Below are 26,988 nucleotides of genomic sequence, written 5' to 3'. Positions count from 1 at the left end.
TAATAAAGAGCAGATACTGATCTTGCCACAACTGAGAGGTGCTGGTGGTGGGAAGGGATTTGGGTGGAGGAAGATGATGTGAAACGGATGCATTGCGTTCTCAAAATGATACTTGTTTTGATGATGAGGACTTAACAGTGAAAAGTCCTGATTTCATTTTCTCTGGGGTCCTCTCCACCTCCCTTCAAATTCTGCCAACAAGGAAGGAAGTGGGGGCACTGCTGGGGAATCTCTGGTAGATTCTTCACAATTGCCTCACACCTGTTGTCTACTCACAGATAAGAGTGTTGTGAGGCACTTAGTTTTGGAAAGCAAAAACAGAACTGGAGTATATGATTATTAGAAAGGAAGCTTCTGTCCTGTTTTGCCAAGCATCCTTAACCACATTGTATTTACTTCTCTGCTATCCCTGAGTCCATCTGTGTTGAGTATTAGCTTGCTTCTTGATCTTACCTGTCTCCCCACTCAGGTCAGAATCGTTTCCCTGGCTGTAGATGTAAGACCCAGTGCAATACCAAGCAGTGTCCTTGCTATCTGGCAGTACGAGAATGTGACCCTGACCTGTGCCTCACCTGTGGGGCTTCAGAGCACTGGGACTGCAAGGTGGTCTCCTGCAAAAACTGCAGCATCCAACGTGGCCTCAAGAAGGTGGGGCCTTTGCACAGGTTAAGATAATAGAGTGGGATGAAAGGAATAGTCTCTTTTTTTGTGTGTGGGGGGGAGAAAATAGGGGGTGCAGGTCCAAATAGCTCAGCTTCTAGCTATTCAAGAGGCTGAGATCCGAGGATCACAGTTCGAAGCAAGCACAAACAGGAAAGTCCACGACGGTCTTATTTCTAATAAACTACTCTGGAAGAACTGGAAGTGGCGCTATGGCTCAAGCACTAACCTTGAGCAAGTGAAGCTCCGAGACAGCAACTCAGGTCCAGAGTTCAAGCCCCAGGCCTGGCCAAAAATAAAGATAAAAAGTGCTCAAGGCCAGGAGTTTGGCTGAGTGGTAGAGTGCTTGCCTAGCATGCATGAAGGCCCAGGTTCGATTCCTCGGTACCACATTCATTAAAAAAAAAAAAAAGCTGGAAGTGGTGCTGAGGCTCAAGTGGTAGAGCTCTGCCCTTGAGAAAGTCCAAGGACAATGCTCAGGCCCTGTGCTCAAGCCCAGGACTGGCAAAAAAGAAAAGTGCTAGAGGTTGGTGCTCTGCCACTTAAGCCATAGCTCCACTTCAGCTTTTTGGTAGTTAATTAAATATAAAAGTCCTCCCCAGGCTGGCTTCGAATTGAGATCCTCAGATGTCAGTCTCCTGAGTAGCTAGGATTGTAAGGTGTAAGCCACCAGTACCCTGCCCTTTCTCTTACAGGATTTATATGTGAAAGCACTTGATAATTCTTAATAAACACACACACATACACATGCGCACACGCACTACCAAATTAAAATTTTCTATCATCCTGTGCGATCAAAAAATGGCCCTTTAACTGGCCACTTTAACCGAAAGAGGTGGAAAGGAATATGATACTACAAAGCTATATTCCCAGCTCAAATACTGTCCATGTGTGCCTCTCCTATAGCCCAGGAGGTCCCTGGGGAAGAGGAAGACATGTCTTGTTTCTTTTCCCCACCTCCCTGTCTTGTTTTTCCCCCAACTAGATTAGAATAGCTTAGACCTTTTTCTGTTTTCAGATCCTCCTAACAGTTGCTAGATCTTTCCACCTGCCCACCCCATACACCCCTTCTTACTGATACCCACCCTTTCATCTGAGGCTTGCCTCCCTCTCCCTAGCACCTGCTGTTGGCCCCTTCCGATGTGGCCGGATGGGGCACCTTCATTAAGGAGTCTGTGCAGAAAAATGAATTCATATCTGAATATTGTGGTGAGGTGAGTGCTCTGGGTTTGGCCCATGCTCTTACTGATGAGAAACTCTGATTTTCTGTGGGTTAGGCTTCTGTGACTTAGTCTCTAAATAACTCAGCTGAGTTCTCATGTGGCCTCTTGGGGGATCCCACAGAACTGTTTGCAGTCCTGACATAAACCACTCTTCTTCAATTCTTTGACACCTCAGGACAGACTAAGGAGTGACGTGGGGCATCTAATGCTGGTCATCCTGGGTGGGAATGGACACAACATAGGCACCTATAATTCTTGTCATAATACTCAGTAAGCCCCTTTCCCAGCCCCTTTCTGGAGGTGACGTGTTATGCTCCAAGCAGACAACCTAACTCTCAGTTGTTCCTTGTGTATCTCTCCAGCTCATTTCTCAGGATGAAGCTGATCGACGAGGGAAGGTCTATGACAAGTATATGTCCAGCTTCCTTTTCAACCTCAACAATGGTATGTCATTGGTAGCTCTTTCTCTTGTCCCTGTATGGTCATGTGTGAGTCTTTCTACCAAATTGCTTTTGCTGTAGTCTAGGTTGAGACCACCTCTAAATCTTCCAGCAGATACACAGAACAAGGCGTTAAGACTGAATACAGTACCTCCATTTTGGAGTTGCATTTGGAATACAAGCACTAACTAAGTGCTTATACCTCAGCAACTTCCCTGCTCAGCAGATAGGAGGAGAAGAGCCACCACTGAAACAAAGGAGGACCCAAAAGAAGCACTGTCCCATGAGCCAGAATAATCCAGCTTCATGCTTTCCCAAGCTCCTGTTACCACACTGGGTTTTATGTTACTTTTTTTTGGATCATGGGGCTTGAACTCTGGGTCTGGGCACTGTCTCTGAGCTCTTCAGCTCAAGGATACTGCTCTTGAGCCACAGCCCTCCTTCCTATTTTCTAGAGGTTAATAGGAGATAAAAGTCTCATGTTCTTTCATGCCTAGGCTGGCTTTGAACCATGATCCTCGGAGTAGCTAGGATTACAGGCGTGAGCCACCTCACAGGCAACATTACTATTTTTGTTGTTGAACTCTGGGCCTGGGCATTGTCCCTGAGCTTTTTAGCTCAAGGCTATCACCCTACCCGTTGAGCCAAGGTGCCACTTCAGTTTCCTGGTAATTAATCGGAGATAAAAGTCTCATGGACTTTTTAGTGCCTAAGCTGGCTTTGAACCACAAATCTCAGCCTCCTGAGTAGCTAGGATTACAGGTGTAAGCCACCTCGCCTAGCTTTCACATTACTGTTGAATTGAATTGTTTCTGTTACTGTTTAATTGGTTTTTAACTCAAGAAGTTTGGAGTCACTTGTCTTTTCTATATATGTCATACAGATTTTGTAGTAGATGCTACCCGGAAAGGAAACAAAATTCGATTTGCAAACCATTCAGTGAACCCTAACTGTTACGCCAAAGGTGAGTTCCCAGTAACCCAGCAGGTGGAGTGGAGGCCTTGTTTATAATGATTTCTATTCTGTGTTCAACTTTTTCATAGCTGAGCTTTTTTGTTGTTGTTGTCCAGAGATAAACTGTGATTAATATCTAGCATCATTTTAGGCTCTCTTTCTTTCATTACCCACTTCTTAAATTAAAAAAAAATTTTTTTTGTTTAGTCATGGGACTTGAACTCTGGGCTTGGGCATTGTCCCTCAGCTCTTCAGCTCAAGGCTAATGCTCTACTCCTTGAGCCAAAGCAATACATGTTTTTCTGTGCTTAATTGGAGATAAGAGTTTCATGGACTTCCCTGCCCAGGCTTGCTTTGAAGCCTGATCCTTAGATCTCAGCCTCCTGAATATCTAGGATTAAAGGCATGAGCCACTGGCACCTAGCCCACTTTTTAAAATTAGAAACTTGATCTGGGGCTGGGAATGAGGCTTATCGGTAGAGCTCTTGCCTACCATGCATGAAGCCCTGGGTTCAATTCTTCATTACCACATAAACAGAAAAGGCTGGAAGTGGCACTGTGGCTCAAGTGGTAGAGTGCTAGCCTTGAGCAAAAGAAGCTCAGGGACAGTTCTCATGCCCTGAGTTCAAGCCCCAGGACAGGCAAAATAAAATAAAATAAAAGCATGATTACACAGATCCTATATATATCATCTAAAGATAATTTTTTCCCAGATCTAAAAGCATAGAGATAGTTACCATCATTGATCACTTTCTAATTCCATTTTATTCCACTGGGAATTTGGAGAAAATCAGCCTAGAATCCTCCTGAACAGTGACTTACAGAGACTGGGAAGCTAGCCTTGGGTTTGTCCTATTTGCAGTGGTCATGGTAAATGGAGATCATCGCATTGGGATCTTTGCAAAGAGGGCAATTCAGGCTGGTGAAGAACTCTTCTTTGATTACAGGTGAGCTGGTCAAGAATGGCCCTAGGGAGGGAGCCTTGTCAACAAACAGGATAGCTGTTGGAATTGATTTGGGGTTAATGGCGGGTAGGAAGGATGAAGGAAGGAGTCTCATACTGGTCAGCGCCATGCCCATTTCCTTACTCAGAGTGGGAATGTTGCAAATGACTTTAGGGAGCATGAGGGGAAGTAAAACAATCACAAAAGCCTCAAGAGTAACCTATCTCTTCCCCCTGCTCTGGGACAGGTACAGCCAAGCTGATGCCCTCAAGTATGTGGGGATTGAGAGGGAAACTGATGTCCTCTAGCCCTCTTGGCCCCACACCAGGCAGTCTGTTCATATACACACCACTGCTGCTCGAGCCCCTGCACTATGTGTCTTCCACACCAAGAAACCCCACCCACTCCTCCTGTAGCAAGGCCTCCACTCTGTCCCAGGAGAAGAGGGAAGACGGAAGCAACCATGACCTGGTCTTCCAGGCAAGAAAGCTCAGATGTGGAGGTTGCATCTCAACCTTCTCCTCAAAGGAAAAGGGCAGAGGCTGGGCTGGATGACAACGCTTGATTTCTCCTCAGCCCTCCAGGCTGTGAACCTCAGGAATCCACTTTGGCAGTTTCTGACAAGTACTGTCATTTTAGCTTTCCCAAACAAGGGTCCTTATAAGTGGGGTGCCAGGAATATCGGAATGAAGTCTGGTTCCTGGAGCCTACTGTGCTTGTTAGAGGCAAGCTTGCAGTTAATGCAGAGTGAATACAGAGGGAGAGTGTATACAGAGGGAGTTCGTTTCCTTCCTATCTCTTCCTGCTAGTTAGGTTCAAACTGAAGTCTCAAAAGTCCTTCCCTGTGCTCTGGAGGGGTGTGGTGTTTTCAGGCTACTGGGAACAGGCACCAATACCCCATCTCCTTCCAAAGTTGTGGCTCAATAACTGCAGGCAGGCCTTACATGCTCCTGGTAAAGCGCCTGGTGTGTCTGCTTCATTGGACTGTCCAGTTTTTTTTGTTTTTGTTTTTTTTCAGGTTTTCTGTTCCCAGAGGCTAGGTCCAAAGGGCCAAGTGCCTGGGAATGAGGCTGGATTAGAGAGGGGATAGATCATTGGTATGATTTAGGCCCTGTCTGAAGCACCTGCTGTTTGGAAAGGAAAGGGTGAATTGGCAGTATGTTTGCAGGCAGATGGGTGAGGGGCGCAGTTGCACACATTTAGAATGGCGTCATGGTGCAGGGCAGACTGGCAGAAGGTGTTTGCTGTGTTGAGCAGGCAAATCACCTGACGCAGTCCAAGGTGCCATTCTCTCTGGGATTCATGTAGAACAAAGCACTTTAACTTTCTTTTAGAAGGTCTGTAGATTGGAGTAGTATTTAAGCCAAGGTCTCTTATTCCTGCCCAAATCCCATTTGAGAGGAAGGAGGGTCAAGAGGGGTTAGACATTTTTTCCTCTAGTCCCAACTCATCGAGGAGAGGCTGGAGGAACTGGCTTGACACAGAATTTACAAGTCAGGAGCCAGCAAAAGCTGCCCTGGATCTGTGACTGGTGTGCTGAGCTGGCAGGGAACAAAGAACATTGTGCTGGGTAGAAAGGGCTCAGGCAGGTATGGGCTGGCCTAGGGAGTATTAGAATGGGGAGCAGGCATTTCCCTTTTTTTTCTGGAGAACCAGAGCCTCTCTTCCTACACTCTGTAATCGCCACATCAATGGTTATCCCATCAAGGAAATGGGACTCCCTCTGGCCAAGTTGCCTCTTAGGAATTTGTGTGGGCCCTGCGCGCGCATGTGTGCGCGCGCGCGCGCGCACACACACACACACACACACACACACACACGTAGGCACTCCACACTCAGCACATGTCCAGCAGCATCTTTCTCCCACCATCATTCTGAAATCCTAGTGTGCTGTGTTTGTTCTCCTTGTGTGTATCAGGATATTCTCAAGCTAGCCTGTGGGCTTTGAATTAATCATTAATTTGGGGGGTGGGGGGAACCACACAAATGAAGGCATTAGGGCTGCCTGAAATGGCAAGGATTAGCCCATGAAGTAGACATAGGTTAAAAAAAGAAAAAAGAAAAAATTTGGCAGCCATTGCCAGGTTAGACTGACCCCACCCTCTTTTCAGCAAGCAGAATCACTGGTCAGGCCTTCCTTCTCCAGTTCCATACCACTGATACTCTTCCTTCAGCATTCCTATCCTTTGCTCCCCTTTCCCCTCCCCCTCCCTTTTATGACGGGTCTTAACCCCTCCTCCCACATGTAATGATGGAGTGAGCTGGTGGGGACTGGGTGGGGGAGGCTGGTGTATGTGCAACTTTATCGCCAGTGAATTTCATGCACTTTAAAGTCCTGTGGCTTGTGACCTCTTATCTAATAAATTGTTAGAATCCACTCGAGCAAGTTGTGTTGTGTGTGCTTTGGTGCTGGAAGGATGCGGGATGAGTGCAGGATGGGAGGTAGGAGCTTCAGCATTCTTCAAGGTAAGGAGTCCACCAAGACCTTAGGATAGATCATGCCCCTGAAACAAAGGGTCCCAGAACTCCTAGACATTCTCAGACCTTCAGAGCAGTTCTTTTAAAATCCCCCCACTTACCCCTGACACCAGCCACGGCACACAGACTGGAGCTCTGCCACTCTGCTTTATTGGACCAGCTCAGAGTCAAGGGCACTGCAGGCTCTGCCCTAGGCCAAGTGGGCTGGGTGAGTGGCCACCAGGACTCAGGAGTCCAACCCAGGAGGAGCTCACTGGACTGTGGCACAGCACAGGACAGGACAGCTGACTGAGTTTTTCTTTTATATATAAACATAATTTAAAAATTAGAATAATAATATAGTTTCTCTAGAGAGAGACTTTGCAACCAAAAATATATATAAAGAATATGAGCTTCCAGACAAAGCAGCATCTCTGAGCGGAGGAAAGAGGGCTCCTCATGCAATGGAGAGGGGGCCAGGCCTGTGGGCAGGCACCAAGGCTATTGCATATCTCAGGAAAGGGTTTAAGCATAGAGGACTGGCTAGCAGGGTATCTGCATTATTTCTCTACTTGCAGGGTTTGGGGTTTTTGTTTTTTTTGGCTTTGGCCAAAGCATGTGAAGCAGCAGAGGTACTAAAGTGCTAAACTGAGGCCACTTGATCTCTGTAAAAACAAAAGGGGGGATGAGGGACAGTGATGAAGCAGATGGAAGACATTCAGCAGGGCAGGGGAGAGGCTGAGGGTATGTGTATTAGCAGCCTCCTCCCCCCATGCCCTGTGCAGCCCTGCAGTCCCACACATCTGTCCCTGCTGATGATGTACATGGGAAGGAAGGCAGTTTTTCTCCCCTACACTCTGTTGTTAATCCCCGGCAGCAGCAGGGATAGAGATGGCAAGAAGGGGCCTGTCTCTACCCCATAAGGCTTCTCCTCTGGGGCACACAAACAGCCAGTAGCCTGAGAAAGTGGGTAAGCAGGGCATTGGTCTAGGCAGTGAAGCTCAGCCACTCCCTTTGGTCCCATATGTAGCTCTGCCCACCAAACTTGGCAGGAGAACCTTCAGGGTGAGCAGAGCCAGCTAAGAAGAGCCAAATGTCCCTGGTGGGGTGGGATGGAGGGGGGAAGGCAGGAAATGGAGAATTCAGAGGATTTGGACTTGGTCCTTGAAGCAAGCCCTTCTGAGTCATTCAGACCTGGACTCCTCCAGGATTTGGGGTAGGTTTTGGTCCCGGGGGCCTGGGCCAGTGGCTGGGGCTGGGGCTGGGACTGGGGTTGGAGCTGGGGCTGGGGCTGGAACTGGGGTTGGAGCTGGGGCTGGGGCTGGAACTTGGGTGGGAGTTGGTGTGGGGGCAGGGGCCTGGGTGGGGCCTGAAGGAGGTAAGGGCGTTTTGCTGCCAGGATGGTAATCATGGGTGGCCTTGGGCTCATTGGTGTGGTAGGAGCCCTTGTAGCGATGATTTTGCAGATAGAAGAGCACCAACATTCCCACCAGCCCCAGCAGCAGAAAGGCTACCAAAACTGAAAGGAAGAAGAAGGACAAGTCAACATTGCGGGGTTTCGCCTCCACGCACATTTAGCCAGCATTAGTCAATTGTATCTGTGCTATAAACACAATACAAGTGTCTGGTAAGTCTGAATTCCTGTGGTTTCCCCTGCTAACTTGAGTTCAGGGAATTTTTTTTTTTTTTTTTTTTTTTGCTTTTCTCAAAATGTGGGTCCTGAGGCTTGAACTCTGGTCCTGGGAGCTGTCCCTGAGCTCCTAAGATCTAAGCCTCCTGAGTAGCTAGGATTACAAGCATGAACCAGTGCCCAGCTGTTTCTGCACTTCTTTTATACCCTTTTTTTCTTTTTAGTGGGTCATGGGGCTTGAACTCCGCCTGGGTGCTGTCCCTGAGCTCTTCAGCTCAAGGCTTCCACCCTACCCGGCCAGGGCGTTGTCCCTGACCTCATCAACTCAAGGCTACTGCCCTACCCTTGAGCCAAGTCCCACTTCCCATTTTCTAGAGGTTAATTAAAGATAAGAGTCTCAGGTCCTATTGTGCCCAGGCTGGCTTTGAACCTTGATCCCAGGATCTCAGCCTCCTGAGTCCCTAGGGTTACAGGTGTGAGCCACCACACCCTGCGCTTCTTTTACTCAAGGCTAGCACAATGACCACTTAAGCCACAGCTTCGCTTTTAGCTCTTTCGGCAGTTTACTGGAAAGAAGAATCTCACAGTCTTTCCTGCCTGGGCAAGCTTTGAACTGTGAGCCTCAGATCTGAGCCTCTTGAGAAGCTAGAATTATAGATATGTGGCAACAGCACTCAGCCCAACTTCTATTTTTAACATTTTCTTTCCACATGCCTAGTAATTATCCGTTTCCTCAGCCTTTTAACTATAGATGCATTTTAATATTTCATTTTAATAAAAAATTTATAGTATCCTCAAACATTAAAACATCTCTAGCCCTCAGCAAAGCCTTACCATCCTTCTTTGTATCATTAACATCTAGCACCATTGCCCCTCCTCAGGCTTAGGGATAGGGCAAGGAGGGAATCTAGATAGTCAGGGTTTGGAGAAGTCAGGTTCATGGTCAATGCTACTTACAGCCTAAAAGTATGGCAACCCATCCATCATCATGGTAGTATGGGAAATCTAAAGAGAAGAAAATACAAATTAGGAGTCCCCTCCCCTAACTTAATCATTTCCCCTCCCTGTCCTCCACCCTTCCCTCATTAGTGTGTCCTGGAGATGTACCTGGGGGAAGATACCAGGGATCAAGCTCAGGTGGCACCTCTGAGACCAGACGTGGCATAGCTCCACAGTTAGATTCTGACAGTTCTCCCTGAACTCGCAAGGCCTCAGCTAACTCAGCAGTCATGGGACGAGGGGTTCGGAAGTGGGTCTTGAGGGGAGCCACATTATTGAATCGAACACCAGACAGACAGCCGGAGAAACCTGGGGTGTTGTAACGCTGAATCTCCGGGTCAATGACTCCTGTTTCTAAGGGAGAGGCAGATCCAGAAAGAGAAGGGCTTGGACCACTCGGAAGTCCTGCCCCTCTTACTGTCAATCTTGCTCATCATCCTTACTCTCCTTGAGGCTCCAGGGACTTTACCCACAACTCTCTGGCCCAGACTCACCCTCAGCTAAGCTTACCCATCACTCGCCCTAGATACAAGGCCTTGGGCGAGTCCAGCTGGCTATCCACCAGCAATGAGAACTTCTGTTCTGTCAGTGGGAAGTAGTCCACCTGAAGGGGGAAGCAGTGAGGAAGGGAAGACAGAGATGGACATAGTCAAGACCATTATTTCTCTTACCCTGCTCAAGCTGTAGCTCCCATCCAGGTAAGTCATTGCTCAATATGAATTGGGCCACCCCTAGCCCAGATGGAAGACTTAGTATGATTCTAATACAATCTGGATTTTGGTTTTTTTTTTTTTGCCAGTTCTGGGGCTTGAATTCAGGGCTTAAGCCTCTCTGTGATCAAGGCTAGGGCTCTACCACTTGAGCCATAGCACCACTTCTGGCTTTTACTGTGTACCGAGAAATCGAACCCAGGGCTTCATGCATGCAAGGCAAGCCTTTTACCACTAGGCCTGGCTCCAGGCCCTGGATTGGTTTTGTCTTCTTTTATTTGAACCCAAGGGCCTCATGCTTGTTATGCTACCAGCCCTTTTGCTTTTATTTTGTTCTTGAGATAGGGTAGCTAGCTTTGCTCAGGATGGTCTCAAACTCAATATCCTCCTGCTTCCACCTCCTGAGCAGCTAGAATTATGGATATGTACCACCCTACCCACTTAACCATCCGATTCTGAGTGCTGCCTTTGTGGTTTATTAGAGGTTTGACTGTGAGAAGACCACTTTATTTTCTGAGCCTGTTTACTGATATCTCAAATGGAAATAAGAAAGAATGCTTGCCTGAGGTGATATGCGAGACACATGGGGTGACACGTGGGTATCCTCAGCATGTTGAGACATGCTTGGCACATAGTAAGTGCTTGACACTTTCTTGGGTGCAACAACTAAGAGTATGAGGTTGTAAGTGAACTGGTGCACTTGCTTCCACACATACCTGGATGAAGAGGTTGCGGTAGACGCGGGTGATATTGACACTGTGGGGCTGGCCATCAGTAACTGGCCGGGTGGTCAGCTGGTACACATAGGGACTGGTGCCCAGCTGATAACGCAGCTGCAGAGTTCCTGTGGGGTGAGAAGGAGAAACAAGTTCTCTCAGCCACCCTCAGAGGCCTTGGAATTACTGACTCACTAGCTATAGGAATTAAGACATGGAGGCAGGGGAGGGTAGAGTCTAGGGAAGGAGTCCCTGTGAGTCTTACCATCTTCCTTGATGAGTACAGCTATGTAATCACGCACAAAGGAGCTCACATAGAGCAGGACTGCAGGGGCAGAATTTGTGCTGAAGCTGAAGGAGACCTCTTCTCCTGTCACATTATAGACAGGCCCCCGGTACCCAGGCACAGGCCGGCCAGGCCGTGGGTAGTCAGGCAGTCGGTAACCAGGACCATGATAACCAGGCACGTAGCCTGGGGTGTCATAGCCGGGGATATAGCCAGGCTCATAGCCGGGCACTGGCCGACTCAGCATGTGGGAGAATTCCCGTGCTGCAGAGCGCAGTGCCGACTGGAGGTTGTAGCGCATCCAAGTGCCTGGCTCAAAGAAACCACCGATATCTGGAGGCAAAGACAGTGACGTCAGAAGCCTCAGACCCTCCCTTCACACACAGATTCACATTAGTTCCTGCCACTACCATAATCTTCCATTTACTTTTAGGTCCCTTTGAGGCCCTGTCACAAAACGGACTCTTTAAAGCCGGGTGTGGTGGCTCACACCTGTAATCCTAGTGTCTCAGGAGGCTGGGACCTGAGGGTCGAGGTTCAAAGCCAGTAAGTGGAGAGCCACAATCTGAATTGAGATATCCTGCTGCCATCCAATACATGCGCCTCTCACACTTCCCTATGGGTCTGTATTTCCCTAGTGTATTAGGCTTCTCTCAGAAACCCACCTACTCACTCAGCCCCCTGAGTCAGTCTTAGGGAACATACATCTAGGGTAATTGCCAAATCTTGCAATGCTAAGTGCCAAGGCTCTATAATCAAGAACTAGGCGGCCCAAAGCAATGACTCATGCCTGTAATCCTAGCTACTCAGGAGGCTGAGATCTGAGGATTGCGGTTCAAAGCCAGCCCGGCACGGTGAGACTCTTACCTCCAATTAATCACTAGAAAACAGGAAGTGGAGCTGTGGCTCCAAGGGTAAGGCTGTAGCCTTGAGCTGAAGAGCTCAGGGACAGCGCCCAGGCCCAGAGTTCAAGTCCCATGAATAGGTTATAGACATGTTTTAGGAATGCATCATACACCCCAAAGTCAATATGCATGAGGGAGGGACAGCCTGCATTACCTCAGTAATAATGGAGAAATGCAGGAAATTATAGGCTTCATGCTTTTGAGCTCTTTACCATCTCCTTTTCCTTATGACTTTAACTGCCTGGCTCCTATAGCCTAGAGCTCTGGAGCCCAGTGGCAATGCTTGTTTTCCCATTTGCTGACTTGGTACCCTCTCTCCTTTCCTCTCTAGATCTCATTTTGCCTGATGGCTCCCTCTCCCCCATAACCAGCAGCACTGACCGTGGTTACAATAGGGTCCATCAAAAGCCGTGAGGTCGCAGTCACATGTGTAGTAGCTGTAGCGCTCCACGCAGCGGCCCCCATGGAAGCAGGGGAACCTGGGGTGGACACAGTGGCCTGTGCAGTTGGGGAAGGTGCCCTCAGAGGCATTGGCGCGGCCCTCCAAGTTCAGAGTTACTCCATTTAGACGCATGGCCCTCAAGCAGCCCACAAATGGGCGTCTCTTAAGCTCTGCAGATCCTAGTCAAGAGATGAGAGGAGGGATTTAGGAGGGGGGCTCAAGGGTGCAACATGCTTAGTGGACCTGGGTTCTAGCCCCAGCACAAAGGGGGGGGCAGAATGTAGATAGAGACAAGAATAGCTATTCCGGATGGGAAGGGCGCCAAGGGGCTAGAAGGGTGTCCTGGGACTCCAGGGATTTTAGGGTTACGGCGGCACCCTGGATCACTCTGAAGCAGAAGGAACTAGGAGTAAGCTATGAGGTCCCTAGAAACACTGAATGTGTGCTTGAAAGGGTGGCTCTCCCTCTGCCTCCCTGGACACCTGCTCACCTACATAGAGGGGCTGGTCATACTCCAGCCAGATATACGTCTGCAGAGGCATGGGCCGCAGCACCCATGGCCGGTGATCCACCCGCAGCCGGGCCTGCTTCACATTGATTTCAGCCCGGACCAGGTGCCACTCATCGTCGTTGAACTCAAAGTCATCCGAGTGTACAGTCAGGTTCTCATCTCCATTCCCCACATCAAAGGCGAAGACCACATCCCGGGATGCTGGACAATGTGACATGGAACAGGGAGGGAAAGGGCTTGGACTTCCGAGTTCCCCCATAGCTCTGCCCAATACAACCTCTCTTCATCTGCAGGAGTTCCTTGACTGTCTTTCCAATTTACCTACAACCTGGAACAAAGCCTATAAATTGCCTAAAATGTACCCTCCATCCTCTTAAACCACAGATTCTTGAGAGCCAGATTCCCAGCTAGACCTCCTAACTAGCTATTAGAGGTAGGAGAGACCTCAGGAGTCTAATACTTTATACATAAAGAATCTAAAGCTCAGGATTGGGAGTTTGGCCTAGTGGTAGACTGCTTGCCTAGCATGCACGAAGACCCAGGTTTGATTCCTTGGGACCACATATATAGAAAAAGCTAGAAGTGGTGCTGTGGCTCAAGTAATAGGGCTCTAATCTTTAGAGGACCCAAGGACAGTGGTCAGGCCCTGAGCTCAAGGCCAGGACTGGCCAAAACTAATAAAAAGAACCTAAGACTCAGAGTCAAAATGGGTGCCCAAGGTTACAAAGCTAATCATCAAGTCAGAGCTAAGTGTAGGGTCTAGAGTCATCTAAACTCTTTTTGCCTCACTACCTCTCAAATGGGTGACTGTCTTGGTCTCTTGCCCAGCTATGCCAGTGATTTCTTTTTCTACCCCACACCCTTCCCAAAATCTGGCTGCTCACTGTTCAGTTCCACCCGCACATAAGGCCGGCGCCACTGGCAGAAAGGACCCCCCATGTTCTCCAGAAAGACTCCTGAGGGAGCTGAGGTCCTGAAGTAGAAGGAGACGTCGAGGCTGTGGTTGGCACGGATTGGAGGAAAACGTAGTGCAGCCCCAGTGTGGAAGGAGATTGTGTTCCAAGAATTACCTATAAAAAAAAAACAAAAACAAAAACAAAGGGAGGCCTTGTCAGGGAGGTTAGGGGGTAGAGGAACAAGAAGCCTCAGTAGGGCAGGGAGGGAGGACATAGCTATGGATAGGGTGACCAAGAGAGACTAAATGTAGAATGAAGAGTCATGTGCAGAGGAGCAAGGTAAAATGGTCAGATCACAGCAAGGGTGTCTTGCAATGTGGCCCAGAGACCCCCAGTTGGTCAGATGGCCTGGATTTGGGAAACAGAAGAGCTAATCTGAGAGGGCACACAAAAGGGGTTTGCCACTCACGGTCACCATAGCAGCGCAGAGGCCTCAGGAAGAACTGGGCCTCTGAACTGGAGCGGTTTGTATCCCCCACTACCACCTGGGTGACAGGCAGATGATCCACAAAAGTCAGCAGGCCTTTGTCTGTTCTCCTGTGGGAACAGGATGCATTGACTCAACCTTGCCTCTCAGCAACCCAAGACCCTCCATCCCGTTCCCCCAAAAACCCCATTCTCCTTCCAGCTCACCACTGGGGCTGGTCAGCATCACAATTGCAGTGCAGAGCAGAGTCTACACAGCTCCGGTCCAGCCCACAGGCACAGCGCTGGATCCCAGGCTGGGAGCCTCCCCAATAGAAATGCTGCTCTTCATTTCGGCCAATCCAAAAGCTGTAGGGGTACCCTCCTGGGGAAGACACCCAGGAAGCTTCCAGGCCCTGCCCCTCCATCTGGGCTGCCCAAGCCCTTCCAACCAGCCCTGACTTGGACTCCTTTAAGCTGAACCCTCCAGCTTCCTCACCCCACCCCCATCTCCTCTCCAGCTCCTCCTCCTTGCCCTCCCTGATGCCAGCCTCAACCTGCAGTGTTGAGCAGCCGGGAATTGTAGCAGGAGAACTCGATCCACTGCTCACAATGCTGAGACGCATTGGCCAGGGCACTGACTTCCTCCCAGGATGCATTCCAGTACTGGACAGCCCCCAGGAAAGGCCGCTCCATGCTGGAACCTGTCACTCGAGTTGCCCATAGCCTGTCATGTCGCACAACTGTCCAAGCTCGGTTCTCTGGGGAGGGGAAGGAAGGGACAGCACTTTGGCTGGACATAAACATTCTCTACCCACCTCCCTGCCCATAGCCACCAATACAGCTGCCACTCAGACTCAAGAGATGTGGCCAGTAGCCCCCCCAGCTCAGCCGTGGGCCTTCCATTTTGGAGGTTAGCGATGAGACAGCTGGAATGGATAGGAAATGGGAATGTATCTGCAAACCTAGATTACAAACTCCTAAATGTCTCCTCTGTCCTCCTTTATCCATCTACATCAGTTCCATCTTTTCCTCTGCCCCTCACTCTGTGTTCCATGCACCCCACCCAAATCTCCCATATTGCCTGGCCAGCTGTTCTCACATTACCCATCAGAACCACTTACCTCGTATATCACAATACACTACAAATGGCTTCAGAGGGCCACTGCCATCAGGATCAATGGTGAAGTTTCCAGAAGTTTTCCCGCTGAGCCGGTAAGCCTCACAGGATTCCTTATACAAAGCTGGTAGGTGGCAGCATAGGGAAAAGGCAATGGGGAGGGAGGGGAAATTTTGAGAGTTAGATGAAAGCTAGCCCCTCCATCTCTGGCAGCCTCATCATTCCCAGAAATCTTTCTCCAGACTTTCCACCCCATGCGGCTTACGCTCATGGCAGGTCACCCCCTTGTAGCCAGTCAGTTCGCAGTAGCAGATGAAGTCATCCCAAGACTGGTAGCAGCGGCCATCATGTTCACACATGTTAGGGCTGCATCTGGGGAGGGTCAGCACCAAGGGAGGGGCCTTACTGGGAGGTTGAGAGGGGGTCTGACTTCTGCAAGCTCCACTCTCAAATCCCCAGAGCACCAGAACTCAGTGGCACATACCTACTGCCTAACTAGTCCATTAAAAAATCTCTGCGGTCCCCAGGGCTCAAATAACTGCTAAGTCTCCCTTCCCTCCAACTGAAAAATGCCTTATTCCACCACCCTCACCACTTCACCAAGAGAAAAACCTTCTAGGAGCAAATGAGGAGCTTTTGTTTCTACTCTGATCATTTGTACACTTTACAGAAAGAAAGAATAGGTAGGAGGTTAAAGAGAAATCTTTCCCCACTTGGGGTGACTAAGGAGCTGAGACAGGAGAAGGGAGATTATTGAAAAGGACACTTTCCCTGGGAGAGGGTGGGAGTGGACTTCAAAGGGGTCACCTCTTGTTAGGGAGAGGGGCTTCTGGATACCTATCAGTGATGCCACATGTGTCAAAGAGGACCTCAGCAAAGTATCCAAGCCGGCGGCCCTCCACCAGAGTCAGGTTGACCAGTTGACCATCCACCTTGAGCAGCTCCATGCAGCCATGGAATGCCGTCTGGTTGGAGTGGCAGCCCCATCGACTGGCTGGTTTGGGACAACCTGGAGCAACCACCCCTGTAAGGCCCTCCCCAGGAGAGATCCCAGAGACCTTCCCCCAGGGAGATGCCAAGGGAGAGTCAGATTTATAAAGGGAAAAAGGAGGCTAGAGCCAAAATGTAGACTTTAGCAATGACCTTCCATTCCCCAAGGCCCCAGTGGTGAAAGAAAGCTTGATCTCTGCAAAACTCTCCATGTGGCCCCAACTGAATGGACTTAGAAGGGGCCTTCCCACCCAGAAAAGAAGGTCTGACTAGGTTGTCCCTCACTTACCCCCAAAGAAGTAAGACGTCCCTGTGCGGATCAGCAGTGGGTATGAGACTCTGACCTCTGCCCCTTCCACATCATCAATGCTGATGACTGCATGGTTTTCCTGTGCCACAAAATTCACCTCATGCCAGAAGCCATCATTCAGACGGTACCCTGAACAAGAAAAAGGGTTATGTGGGGAGAGAGGAACCGTAACATAGATAGGAGGAGGGGGGTGGCAACAGCCACCCATTCTGTGCCCCCAATAACTTCCGTGCATCTCATTATTGAATGCTGATGTCTTTGATTATTTCTCTTCACTATCCAGGGCCCCAGCAATTGACATAGAGTCTTCAAAGTCAGAAATGAACAACAACCAGATGCTGGTGGCTCACACCTGTAATCCTTACTACTCAGGAGGCTGAGATCTGAGGATCCCAGTTCAAAATCAGACCAAGCAGGAATGTCTGTGAGACTCTTACCTCCACCAAGCTACCAGAATTGAGCTATGGCTCAAGTGATATAGCACTTGCCTTGTGCAAAAGAAACTCAGAGACAGCACACAGGTCTAGAGTTCAAGACTGGCACCAGAAACAACAGAAAAAGAAAATGCCTCCAGGAATTCACCTATCCCTGATTTCTCCGCCTTCCTCAGCCTTCCCAGAATTCCTAGTTCCTCAGAGCTGCCTCCTCCCACTTTTCCAGCACCTCAAGACCCTCTGCCCTTTTACTTTCCTCCCATCGGTATTCAAAGGCCTCAGCCCCAGCCTAGAACTTCCCTTGCACCCCTTTACCCTTCTCCAGCCTGCTTGTGCCCCCTCACCAGCTGCGAACTGAAGCTTTTTTCTGCCGGTCTGTGCAATGGACACGTTGACCTGCCCTTCACTGAGCATGAGCTCCACGTGGCCCAGGCCGTCCCCCATGCGGGAGAAGAGGAGTAGCCCGGTGAGATCCCAGGTGCGGAAGCGAAAGGAAACTGCAAAGCGGCCTCGGCGTGGGAAGCCGGGCACTTGTATAAAGTTGTGAGGGCCTCCAAAATTGACAGGGTGTGGAACTGGATCCAGGCAACGGAAAGCCACCTTACCCTAGGGGAGAAAGTGAAGACGCATCAATCAGCACAGGGACCCCCATGTGCTAAGCAGAACTGAATTTCACATGTGTCCAAGGCCCTGTCCCAGCATTCCCTTGGCATTGGGGAGGGACCCTTCTTCCCAACCAAATAGTCTGTCTGTAAGGGGAATCCAAAAAAATTGACCCATGGGACCCTCTGCACATACTTTTTCCCACTGGTCTGCCATGTTAGCATTTCTTTCTCCTCCTTTGAGCATGGGAGGCAATTTGGAGGCCACCCCCTCCCGGGTTTCCCAGCTTCAGAACACGCACAGATGCTCAAGAGTCAGAGGCCAGTGGCAGAGATCACTGAATCCTTATTTAGTCAAGCCCTTACTCTGTTTCTGCACAATTGCCTGAGCCCTGATCAAGCCACACCCCGCCTCTGCACCTTTTTTCTCTCAACTGTTATCTAAGGTGATGGGCTAAACAGTCTTAGCTAGGAAGTATGTGGCTCTGGTGCCTCCTGAGAATCTATCTGGTTGAGGAGAGAAGCTTCAGCTTTTGTCTGACTCTCTTGATCCCTCCCTGCTCCGCCTCTTTGCTTTTCAAGCCGTTTTGGGGTCCCCCTTGTCCCACATTCCCCCAGCCCACTGGCCTCGAAGGTGATCTTGGAATGGCGCCGCACAGCCAGGTCAGCGATGTTGACCCTGTTGAAGATGACGTTTTCCATGCAGCCACGGAAGTTATGCCGATAGCCGAGGTTCTTATGCGCAGCGCCCACCAGACCCCCGATGAATATCTGAGAGAAGGGGCAGGGGAAGATGTTCTTTGGGCACTGAGACCCTGGTGCCTTTCTCTCCCCACCTCCTCTGCGGCTGTACGTTTTCCAAACTCAAACCTGACACATTTCCCCAGCTTGCCACTGCCTCCCAAGGCTTGGGTTTGAGCCCTTACTCCATCACAAATTGGCTGCAAGCCTCTTGTAAGTCAATTTTTGACCTGCTGGGGATAGGGTGTGTGCATATATGTTTGGTACTGGGACTTGAAGTCAGAGCCTGGGTGTTGTTGCTAAGTTTTTTTTTTTTCCATTCAAGGCTGGGGCTCTCTCACTAGAGCTACACCTCTATTTTCTAGGTCCTTTTTTTAAAAAACCAATTGAGATAAAAAAGTCTCTTGAACTTTGACTTTCCTGCCTAGACCAGCTCTCAGATCCTCAGATCAGAGCCTCCTGGGTAGCTAGGATTTCAGGAGGGAGTCACTGATGACTCAGGACAGGGTCTTCATTAACTCCAATTGTGGCAACCTCCAAGGGAACAACTTTCCTACCTTTTCCACAGAATCTGAAGTGGACCCAAGACAAAATCTCAGGCCTTTCTAACCAGCAGAAAGTTTGAGAAAGAGAACCATCCTCCACCCATTTCCCCAGCAACACCCAGCCAAAAGGTGCCTCTTCACCTCCGTGTCCAGGTTTAGCCTCTCAAAATCGCCATTGAGAATGAAGCGCTGCACGTAGCCATCGAGGGTGAGATTTGCTTGGCGGCCGTATCTGTCCACCCGCACGTAGTGCCAGTGCTGGTCATTCAGGACGCCGCCAGCGCTCACAGTCGTGTGTCCAGGTCTTGGCTGGATGGGGCTGCTGCCTGAGGGTGGAGCAGGACAAAAGTGAGGCCTAGTGAGCCTCCAGTCAGAGCAGCAGCCGAGAGCAGGCAGCCTGGGAGAGAAGCCTAGAGCCTGGGGCGGGGAGATTGCTAAAGGAAGAACGTGTAAAGCCATTTAACCTCAGGGGCCTCTTACCCCATGGGTGAAATTCAGGTTGTGTCTAATCCTGCAGGTGTGATGAGAAGCTGTGTGTGTGTGTGTGTGTGTGTGTGTGTGTGTGTTTACAATGAGCCAACAGAAGCCAGGGAGATGCCTTGCTCAAGGTCACACAGCCAAGGCTAGAATCCAGTCCTGTTTTTCTAGCACCCAGTGCTAGCCAAGGGCAGTCTGGGCTAGACCTCCAGGGAATGGGTCTGGCTCGGGTGGCTGCGCGCGCACGCCCGGCGCGGGTGGGGGAGGGGGGAGAGGGCTGGGGGAGGGGAAGAGGCTCCTCACCCAGGCTCATGTGCAGCACCAAGTGCGCCCCCTGCAGTTCGAGGGTCACGTAATCGCCCTGGGCGCCCTCGGCGTGCAGCAGGAGCCCGTCCTTCTCCTCCGTCTTGAAGCTGAACGCGAACACGTCCCACAGGCTTCGGCTGACCCCTCTCGGGAAGCGGTACGAGATGGCATCGTCGCCGTCGAAATAGAGGATGTCGGACTCTGCGGGAAGGACGGGAGGTGGGCCGGGGACCCGGACGTCATCGGTGTCCCGGCCTCCCTCCGTGGCCTCCCCCGCCCGCGCTTACTGTAAGGGCAGCCGTAGATGCCCAGGCGCAGGCCGGCCTTGCCGCGCGGGTTCCAGGCCAGGGGCACGATGCGGATGTAGCGCGCCGTGAAGTGGTAGTGCAAGTCGTGGCGCACCACGGCCGACTCGTTCACGTTCCCGAAGAAGGTCTGCGGGGGTTGGGCAGAGTAGTAACCACGGCCCCCGCCTTACGTTCCGCCCCCGGGTCTCGACTGAGGCTGGGGGTGGGGACAGACCCTCGATGTCCCCTGGCTGGGGCCTGTACACCCAGCGTTTCCCCAGCCCTCACTGCCCTTTCCCACCATTCCACGATTCCCGCCCAGCTCAAATCAAGTGTGGCCTCCTGGAAGCTCTCCCAGATTGCATCTTGAAGTTGTGTGCTAAACCCTGTGGTCTGAAGGTGTCTTGCACTCCTGGGGCTCAGCTCGGTCCTTAATCCCCAGAGTGGAGGCACGGCTCCCCCTCGGCGCCTTCACTACCGTCCCCTCCCCCTTCTCTTCAGCCTAGCGCCCAGCCCAGAGCCTGGGGCAGAAGGGACTCCCCTAGGTGTACGTGCCCCCGAGCAGGGCCGGAGAGTACCGCGTTGTGCCCTTGCTGGTAGAATGGCGTCCAGCTGTCCACACGGTCGCCGTAGAGCAGCATGTAACGGGTGACCCAGTCCCAAGAATTAAAGGAGCCCTGCGTGGCCACAGCTCGGATCCGGTGCTTCGACATTAAGTCTATCTGGAGCCAGGGATTCGGGTCCCCGATGCGGGGTGACCATCCACTGATGCCTATAGAAGAGGCAAGGGCTTTTTACCAGCCATCATCCTGCAGCCCTGCGAGGTCCCCCTCTCCACCTAGCTCGGCATGCTCACCCACCGTGCAAGCGGGCAAAGCGAGCTGTGGTGAAGAGACTGTAGTAGGAGGAAGCACCCATGGAGCGCGCGAACAGAGGCCCCACCAGCTCCTCATCGCAGCCATCTGGGGTGGGGGGGGGGGAGAAACGAATGGTTAGTGTGGCTTTGCCGAGGCCAGGCCCAGGGAGAGGCTGCAGCAGCCTCTGCTCTGCCCCCTGTGGCAGACCTTAAAGCCATCCGCACTCCGCCTGCGCTGCAGCAACAGCTGCTGCGGCCTTTCCCGGTGGATGCTCTTCAGCTAGAACTCTGGGTCCGGCGGCAGACCCTTCCTGTCCCAGAACTTACCCGCACTGGGCACTCCCCAAATACAAGCCCGCACTGCTGCGTCTTTCAGAGCCTAACTCAATCCAAAACACCACCAAAGGCAGCCACAAACTTGGTGTCACTCGCACTCATCACTCCCCTCCCCAAGTGGGTACCAATCCCAAATCCAGGTCTTGCTCCCAACCCAGCCACCTCCCAACCCCAGTCCTCACACCCAGGCCAGCTCCACGGCCACCTTCAGTCCCAGTCGGGATGACCAGCAGTAAAAACAAACAAACAAACAAAAACAACAGACCCAGCCACAAACCCCAGCCCCTGGGCCAGCTCCAAAACCGAGTCCCAGCCCCCTGGCCAAACCTTAGCCCTAGCCTGTGTCACCAGTACCACATTTAAGCCCAAGCCTAACCTCAAACGCTGCTACCCGCGCCCTCTCGGATTACTCCCCCACACCCCTGCCTGGGGTGACCCCATCCTCGGCTCGGATCCCAGCCCCAGTCCCGGGCGCGTGCCGCTGTCTCGGAGCTGCATTGCGGAGCGCGGGGGAGAGGCAGGAAAACGTGGGGAGCGAGCGGGCGCGCGCGGGCGGAGAGAGACCGGCGACCACCCCGCCGCCGCCGCATTGCGGTGCGGACCCGCCCTGCAGGCTCTGGAATCCGGGGCCCAACCCCACCTGCGCTCCCGGCACTCACAGTAGCCCCAGCCCCGAGCTCCGGAGGCCGCGGCCGCCAGCAAGGTGCAGACGAGCCCGAGATGCATTCTGCAGGCCTGGCCAGCCCCGGAGCCTGCTCCTGGTGCCCGGCTCTGGCTGGACTTCCAGTTCTGGCTCAGGTTCCCAGGTCTCCTCCTGGGGTTCGCAGCTGACCGCTGTCTCTTCTTCTCCTTACCCACCCCTCCTTTTTTCCCCTTTCCGCTAACCTTCAATCTCTCTCTCTCTCTCTCTCTCTCTCTCTCTCTCTCTCTCTCTCTCTCTCTCTCTCTCTCTCTCTCTCTCTCTCTCTCTCTCTCTCTGTCTCTCTCCCTCCCCCCCCACTGGGTCTCTGCTCCTTCTCACTCGCTCGCTTGCTCGCTCCTCTCCTTTCCAGTCTCTCTCCTCTTACCTCCCCCCCCCCACCTCCCCAGCCTTTCTCTCCTGGCACGCGCGCGTTTTCCCGGAACCCGCGCAAGCGCGTGGCTCAGCCCTGCTGTGACAGTGTGGGAGCACAGAACCCCCAGCCACTGGGAAATACCCCAGGCAAAGAAGTAACCGAAGATTGGCAGAAACTGGGGCCTCAGGGATGGCCAAAATAAAGGGGGGTGGGGTAGGGGAGCTAGAAGGACCCTGAAAGAAAATAAAGTCCAAGAAAGGGGCAGGAAGAAGTAGGATGCTTAAAGATGGAATGAAGAGTAAATAACAGAACATTTTCCTGAAGGCAGATTATGGTCCAGTCTTGGGTGCTGGGAACTTAACTCTAGAGATTCTGCATTTTTGCCTTACTCCACTTTTGAAATGCAAGACTTGCAACTCTGAGAGGTCAAAGAGTCTATGCAAGATCATATAGCTAGCTAGAAACCATGATATCCCAAAAGCCATTATTTCCACACTAGCAGGGTAAAGGAAAACTGTCTAGATAAGGTGGAATGGAAAAATGAGCCAGCAGACCCCAATACCCACCGCCTGCTAGGTCCCTCTCCCCGCCCCTTCCTTCCTGTCTCACTAGTTATTTAATTTCTACCCACCCTCCCTGTGGCTATACTTCAGAAACTCTTGTAGCCAGAGATGGGGACGGAGCCCACAGAGCAGGTGGGAGTGGGGGCAGGGAGGGGGAGAAGGGCTAAAGAGAAGGTGTGGAAGGGGGAGGGATGGGATTTTGAACCTGACAACAGGCCTCTGCCATCCTATGATGGATGCAGAAACCCAGAAAGCTACATGGCAACTCCTGAGACCCTCCCCTTAGCATGTGTGATTCAGTGTGTCTGTGCTGCACCTAGAGGTGGGGTGGGAGTGGAGAAGGGAAAGGAGACCAAAACCCACTCCCTTGAAGTCCAGGGTCCAGGTCTGAGGCAAAGCCTGCATCTGGCCCACCTTCCAGAAGAGGGCGCTGCAAAGGGAACAGAAGCACTAAGGCTTATGAATAATACAAATGCTTAGTTTATGGAGAGGGCTAGATACTGCACATCCATGATCTTTCCTATTTCATTCAAACAACCCTCTCCATAAGCCTTTCTTAGGTAGGCTGGACAGGTCTTCTGGTTTGGGCATTGCATATTAGAAAAATGAGGTTGAGAAAGACCACTCCTTGTGTCTTGCTCAAGGTCACCCAGGAAAACTGGAAGGAGAAACAGGAGAAGTGTAAGAAAGCCAAGGCCTGTTCCGCACATGCTAGGAAAAGTCTAAAGGAGTTTGTCTTTTTCTGGTGTAGTTATCCTTGGTCACATCCGTGGGGGGAGGGCATTGTGTAGGAAAGTGTCTCCTACAGTCTTCCCTCCTCTCATTTTGACCTCCCCAGGTTGCCTGGGACCCCTATTCTGGGACTGACGGGGAGGAGGCGTATTCAGCTGAGCCACTGCCCGAGATCTGCTACAAGGTGGACGTCCAGGCCTTCAGTCGGGCTTTCCAACCCAGCGTCTCCCTGACGGTGTCTGCCCTTGGCCTGGCCGGCAATGGCCTGGTCCTGGCCACCCATCTGGCGGCCCGCCGCACTGCTCGCTCGTCCACCTCGGCGCACCTGCTCCAGCTGGCTGTGGCCGACCTCCTCCTCGCCCTGACCCTGCCCTTCGCTGCAGTGGGGGCTCTTCAGGGCTGGAGTCTGGGAAGTGCCACCTGCCGAGCGGTCTCTGGCCTCTATTCGGCCTCCTTCCACGCAGGCTTCCTCTTCCTAGCCTGCATCAGCGCCGATCGCTACGTGGCCATCGCGCGGGCGCTGCCAGCCGGGCGGCGGCCTTCCACGCCGGGCCGTGCGCACTGGGTCTCCGTCGTCGTGTGGCTGCTGTCGCTGCTCCTGGCGCTCCCGGCGCTCCTCTTCAGTCGGGACGGTCGCCGGGAAGGCCAGCGGCGATGCCGCCTCGTCTTCCCCGAGGGCCTCACGCAGGCGGTGAAGGGGGCCAGCGCCGTGGCGCAGCTGGCGCTGGGCTTCGCGCTGCCCCTGAGCGTCATGGCAGCCTGCTACGCGCTCCTGGGCCGCACGCTGCTGGCCGCCAGGGGGCCCGAGCGCCGGCGGGCGCTGCGAGTGGTGGTGGCCCTGGTGGCGGCCTTCGTGGTGCTGCAGCTGCCCTACAGCCTCGCCCTGCTGCTGGATACAGCCGACCTCCTGGCCGCCCGCGAGCGGAGCTGCTCCGCCAGCAAGCGCAAGGATGTGGCCCTGCTGGTCACCGGCGGCCTGGCGCTGCTCCGCTGCGGCCTCAACCCCGTGCTCTACGCCTTCCTGGGCCTGCGCTTCCGCCAGGACCTGCGCAGGCTGCTCGGGGAGCGGGGCTGCAGCCCCAGGCCTCAGCCCCGCAGCCGCCGGCCCCGCCGGCCCCGCCTCTCTTCCTGCTCCCCTCCCACCGAGACCCACAGTCTCTCCTGGGACGGCTGAGGAGGCTACGAATCCAGAGGAGGGGGAGGGCTGAGCAGAAGATGGGGAGGGGGGTGAGGGGAGGCGGTGCGGGGGGACACGGAGGAAGAGGTGAGGCTCTCCAGGATCCTTGCCGTAAGAGATCGATAACAAGGAAATGAGATGCAACCCCAAACAACGGTTACTATTTTTGAAGCACGGACTTGGAAGCGATTTGTGGCAGGGCCGAGACAGTGGGTTCCACCCCGCCCCCACCCCGCGGTCGCGCCCGAGTGGGAGGCAGGAGGGGGCCTGCTGAGTCTGCTAAAGCCTTGGGCACTGACACTCCCTCCAATTTCACTCCGCCTCTGCCAAGAGAGGTGAGGTGGGAAAGCTGCCAGCCTAGGAGGGGCGGGGGTTCCTCTAGAAATAGCGTTTAAGGCAGGGCTTTCTAACAACCAAGGTGCTTGCTATCCAGTAATGGCTGCCTTAGCAAGTACCGAGCTGTTAGGGACTATATGTGCCTGGGCCTGGTGTGGAAGGAGGCACCACGGTGGAGGGTCTCGTTTGGGGTGGGTGTTTGTGTCAGATGAGCACTTTACAATTCCTTCCAAAGTTCTATGATGGAAAGTGGCGGGGGGTGGGTGGGGGGGAAGAGTTTGTCACGAGACTGGTGCATCACAGGACTGGGGAAACTGAGGCAGGAGATACTCGAATTTCAAGGCCAGCATAGGATACACAGCAAGAGGCTGTTTCAGAGAGGAAAGGGGGGAAGGAGAAAGAATGGAAGAGACAGAGAAAGGTAAGGAAGAGAAGAAAGAGACAGAGGGGGAAGGGAAGAAGGGGTCTTTCACCTGGGCGGGGAGAGGGGGGGGGTTGTGGTGGAAGCAAGGAAGGAACTGTATTCGCAAATTTCCAAAAGGTCCTGGGTAGGAGTGCTTGATCTTCTCTCTCTCCCCTGGGGACGAGGTCAAGAGGAAATGCACTGAGCTGCCCAGGAAAGAGGGAGGAGGTTAGACATTGGAAGAAGTCCTTTAAAGACCGGGACCTGGGATCCGGAAGAAGTCCTTTAAAGACCGGGACCTGGGATCCAGACGGATAGGGAAGCTTAAGGCTGTGAAGTCTGCAGTCCTAGGAAATCTTAGTACACGCCACTTCCATCTGGGGCACAGAGATGGTGGCATTGATTCCTGGTCATTGTCTTGTGCAATCACAACAAGCCAGGATGGCGTTCACGTGTGATAATTGTTGAAGTTGAACATCCGGTCAGCAAAGCTGTACCCACGGCCCCAGCTTGAAGTCTGGGGGCGAGGAGGGCGGGGCCGGGCGGGGAGGTCTCCGGGGAGGTGCTGGCCTCAGAGTCCCCGCCCGGTCCTGCCCCGCCCTGATGGGCTAGCTGTCCTTCCAAGAACCTCCGCAGACGCAGAAAGCCTCGGCGGCCCCGAGGGCCCGCGATGCAGGAGCGGCTCAGACGCCAGCCCTTGGGGAGGGGGGGTTAACCTGGAACCCCCCGCCGGTGACCGCGGGGATCGCCGCTGAGTCAGCAAGGCGCGCGCCCCGGCCCCGCCGTCTCCGGCTCCGGCTGTCGCCCCAGCCCCGCCCTGGACGCCCGAGCGCCCCGTTTAACCCCTTCCTGTGCGTCGCCGAATTCCCCAGAAAGCCCAAGCCAGTGTCCCTGGTGGAGCTCTAGGTAGGATTGGACGTGCGTACGAGTTTTTCCCCTTTCCGGAGTCCCCGCCGCGGCTTCTGCACTTCACAAGTAAGGTGACTCAGATCTAGGAACTGGACGTGTGGAGTTCCCAAGCCGTCGGCAGGGCTGGGTCACCTGCGCTGGTCCTCCCTTCCCCCTTCACACAGGGACACCCCCCGCCCCCCGGAGCCGGACAGGCGGTCTCCGGGCAACGATCGGGCCTCCCTCCGGCCCGGCGTCCGGCGCTGCCCAGGACGCCTTCTCAAGAGGGTTTTGCCCTCGGTGAGCCAAGAGTTAAAAGCAGGGCGCGGAAGGCGGGCTCCCGTGACGTCGCCGGCACCCCGCGCCCGACCTCAGGGGCTGGGCGTGGCCGGCGTCGCCCCGCCTCTCCCCAGCTCTCCCCCCCCCACCCCTCCTCGCTGTCACCCAGCCAGGAGCACGTGACGCAACCCGCCGCGGCTGCCAGCCGCTGATTGGTGGCCGCGCCCGGCGCCAGGCATGGGGATTGGGAGGTGGAGGTGGTGACGAAACGTGGATCCTGCCTGGTAAAGAAGGGAGGAGAGAAAGGAGAGGG

General features: G+C 53.0%; 3 protein-coding genes across 3 annotated transcripts in view; 2 read left to right on the top strand and 1 right to left on the bottom strand.

Annotated features, from left to right (window-relative positions):
• Ezh1 (enhancer of zeste 1 polycomb repressive complex 2 subunit) overlaps positions 1–5,997 on the top strand; it is a 40,759-nt gene extending 34,762 nt beyond the window's left edge. Inside the window, exons 16-21 of the mRNA XM_090350928.1 lie at positions 470–648; positions 1,779–1,874; positions 2,246–2,327; positions 3,207–3,287; positions 4,140–4,224; positions 4,469–5,997. Coding sequence (XP_090207054.1) covers positions 470–648; positions 1,779–1,874; positions 2,246–2,327; positions 3,207–3,287; positions 4,140–4,224; positions 4,469–4,529 — 584 coding nt within the window. The 3' untranslated portion in view covers positions 4,530–5,997. The remainder of the gene's footprint in view (positions 1–469; positions 649–1,778; positions 1,875–2,245; positions 2,328–3,206; positions 3,288–4,139; positions 4,225–4,468) is intronic.
• An 830-nt stretch (positions 5,998–6,827) lies between these two features.
• Cntnap1 (contactin associated protein 1) lies at positions 6,828–22,188 on the bottom strand. Its single transcript, XM_090350927.1, has 24 exons — positions 21,902–22,188; positions 20,911–21,012; positions 20,629–20,822; positions 20,051–20,198; positions 19,761–19,964; positions 19,122–19,306; positions 18,322–18,465; positions 17,437–17,698; positions 16,638–16,787; positions 16,196–16,367; positions 15,624–15,730; positions 15,363–15,482; positions 14,796–14,999; positions 14,467–14,623; positions 14,243–14,370; positions 13,762–13,947; positions 12,857–13,078; positions 12,306–12,545; positions 10,999–11,352; positions 10,734–10,861; positions 9,818–9,911; positions 9,416–9,661; positions 9,266–9,313; positions 6,828–8,197 (listed from the first exon to the last, which is right to left on the bottom strand). The coding sequence occupies exons 1-24, from the start codon at positions 21,966–21,968 to the stop codon at positions 7,863–7,865; spliced, it is 4,197 nt and encodes a 1,398-aa protein (XP_090207053.1). The 5' UTR covers positions 21,969–22,188; the 3' UTR covers positions 6,828–7,862.
• A 780-nt stretch (positions 22,189–22,968) lies between these two features.
• Ccr10 (C-C motif chemokine receptor 10) lies at positions 22,969–24,766 on the top strand. The gene is made up of 2 exons (XM_090351526.1): positions 22,969–22,992; positions 23,699–24,766. Exons 1-2 carry the CDS (start codon positions 22,969–22,971, stop codon positions 24,764–24,766), a joined length of 1,092 nt encoding a protein of 363 aa, XP_090207652.1.
• The last annotated feature ends 2,222 nt before the right edge of the window (positions 24,767–26,988 follow it).

This window comes from Megascapheus bottae, chromosome 17, assembly GCF_031878675.1.
Source record: "Megascapheus bottae isolate mThoBot1 chromosome 17, mThoBot2.hap1, whole genome shotgun sequence".
Taxonomy (NCBI): Eukaryota; Metazoa; Chordata; class Mammalia; order Rodentia; family Geomyidae; genus Megascapheus; species Megascapheus bottae.
Note: the sequence above shows the minus strand (reverse complement) of the source record. Positions and strands in the feature narration are given on the sequence as shown.

Coding starts and splice junctions, on each gene's coding strand:
- Cntnap1 (XM_090350927.1), bottom strand. CDS start 21,968: ATGCATCTCGGGCTCGTCTGCACCTTGCTGGCGGCCGCGGCCTCCGGA. Junction 20,199..20,628: donor ACCAGCAAGGGCACAACGCG/GTACTCTCCGGC, acceptor CAACCCCCGCAG/ACCTTCTTCGGGAACGTGAA. Junction 16,368..16,637: donor GACGTCTTACTTCTTTGGGG/GTAAGTGAGGGA, acceptor TGGTTGCTCCAG/GTTGTCCCAAACCAGCCAGT.
- Ccr10 (XM_090351526.1), top strand. CDS start 22,969: ATGGGGACGGAGCCCACAGAGCAG. Junction 22,993..23,698: donor GGACGGAGCCCACAGAGCAG/GTGGGAGTGGGG, acceptor TGACCTCCCCAG/GTTGCCTGGGACCCCTATTC.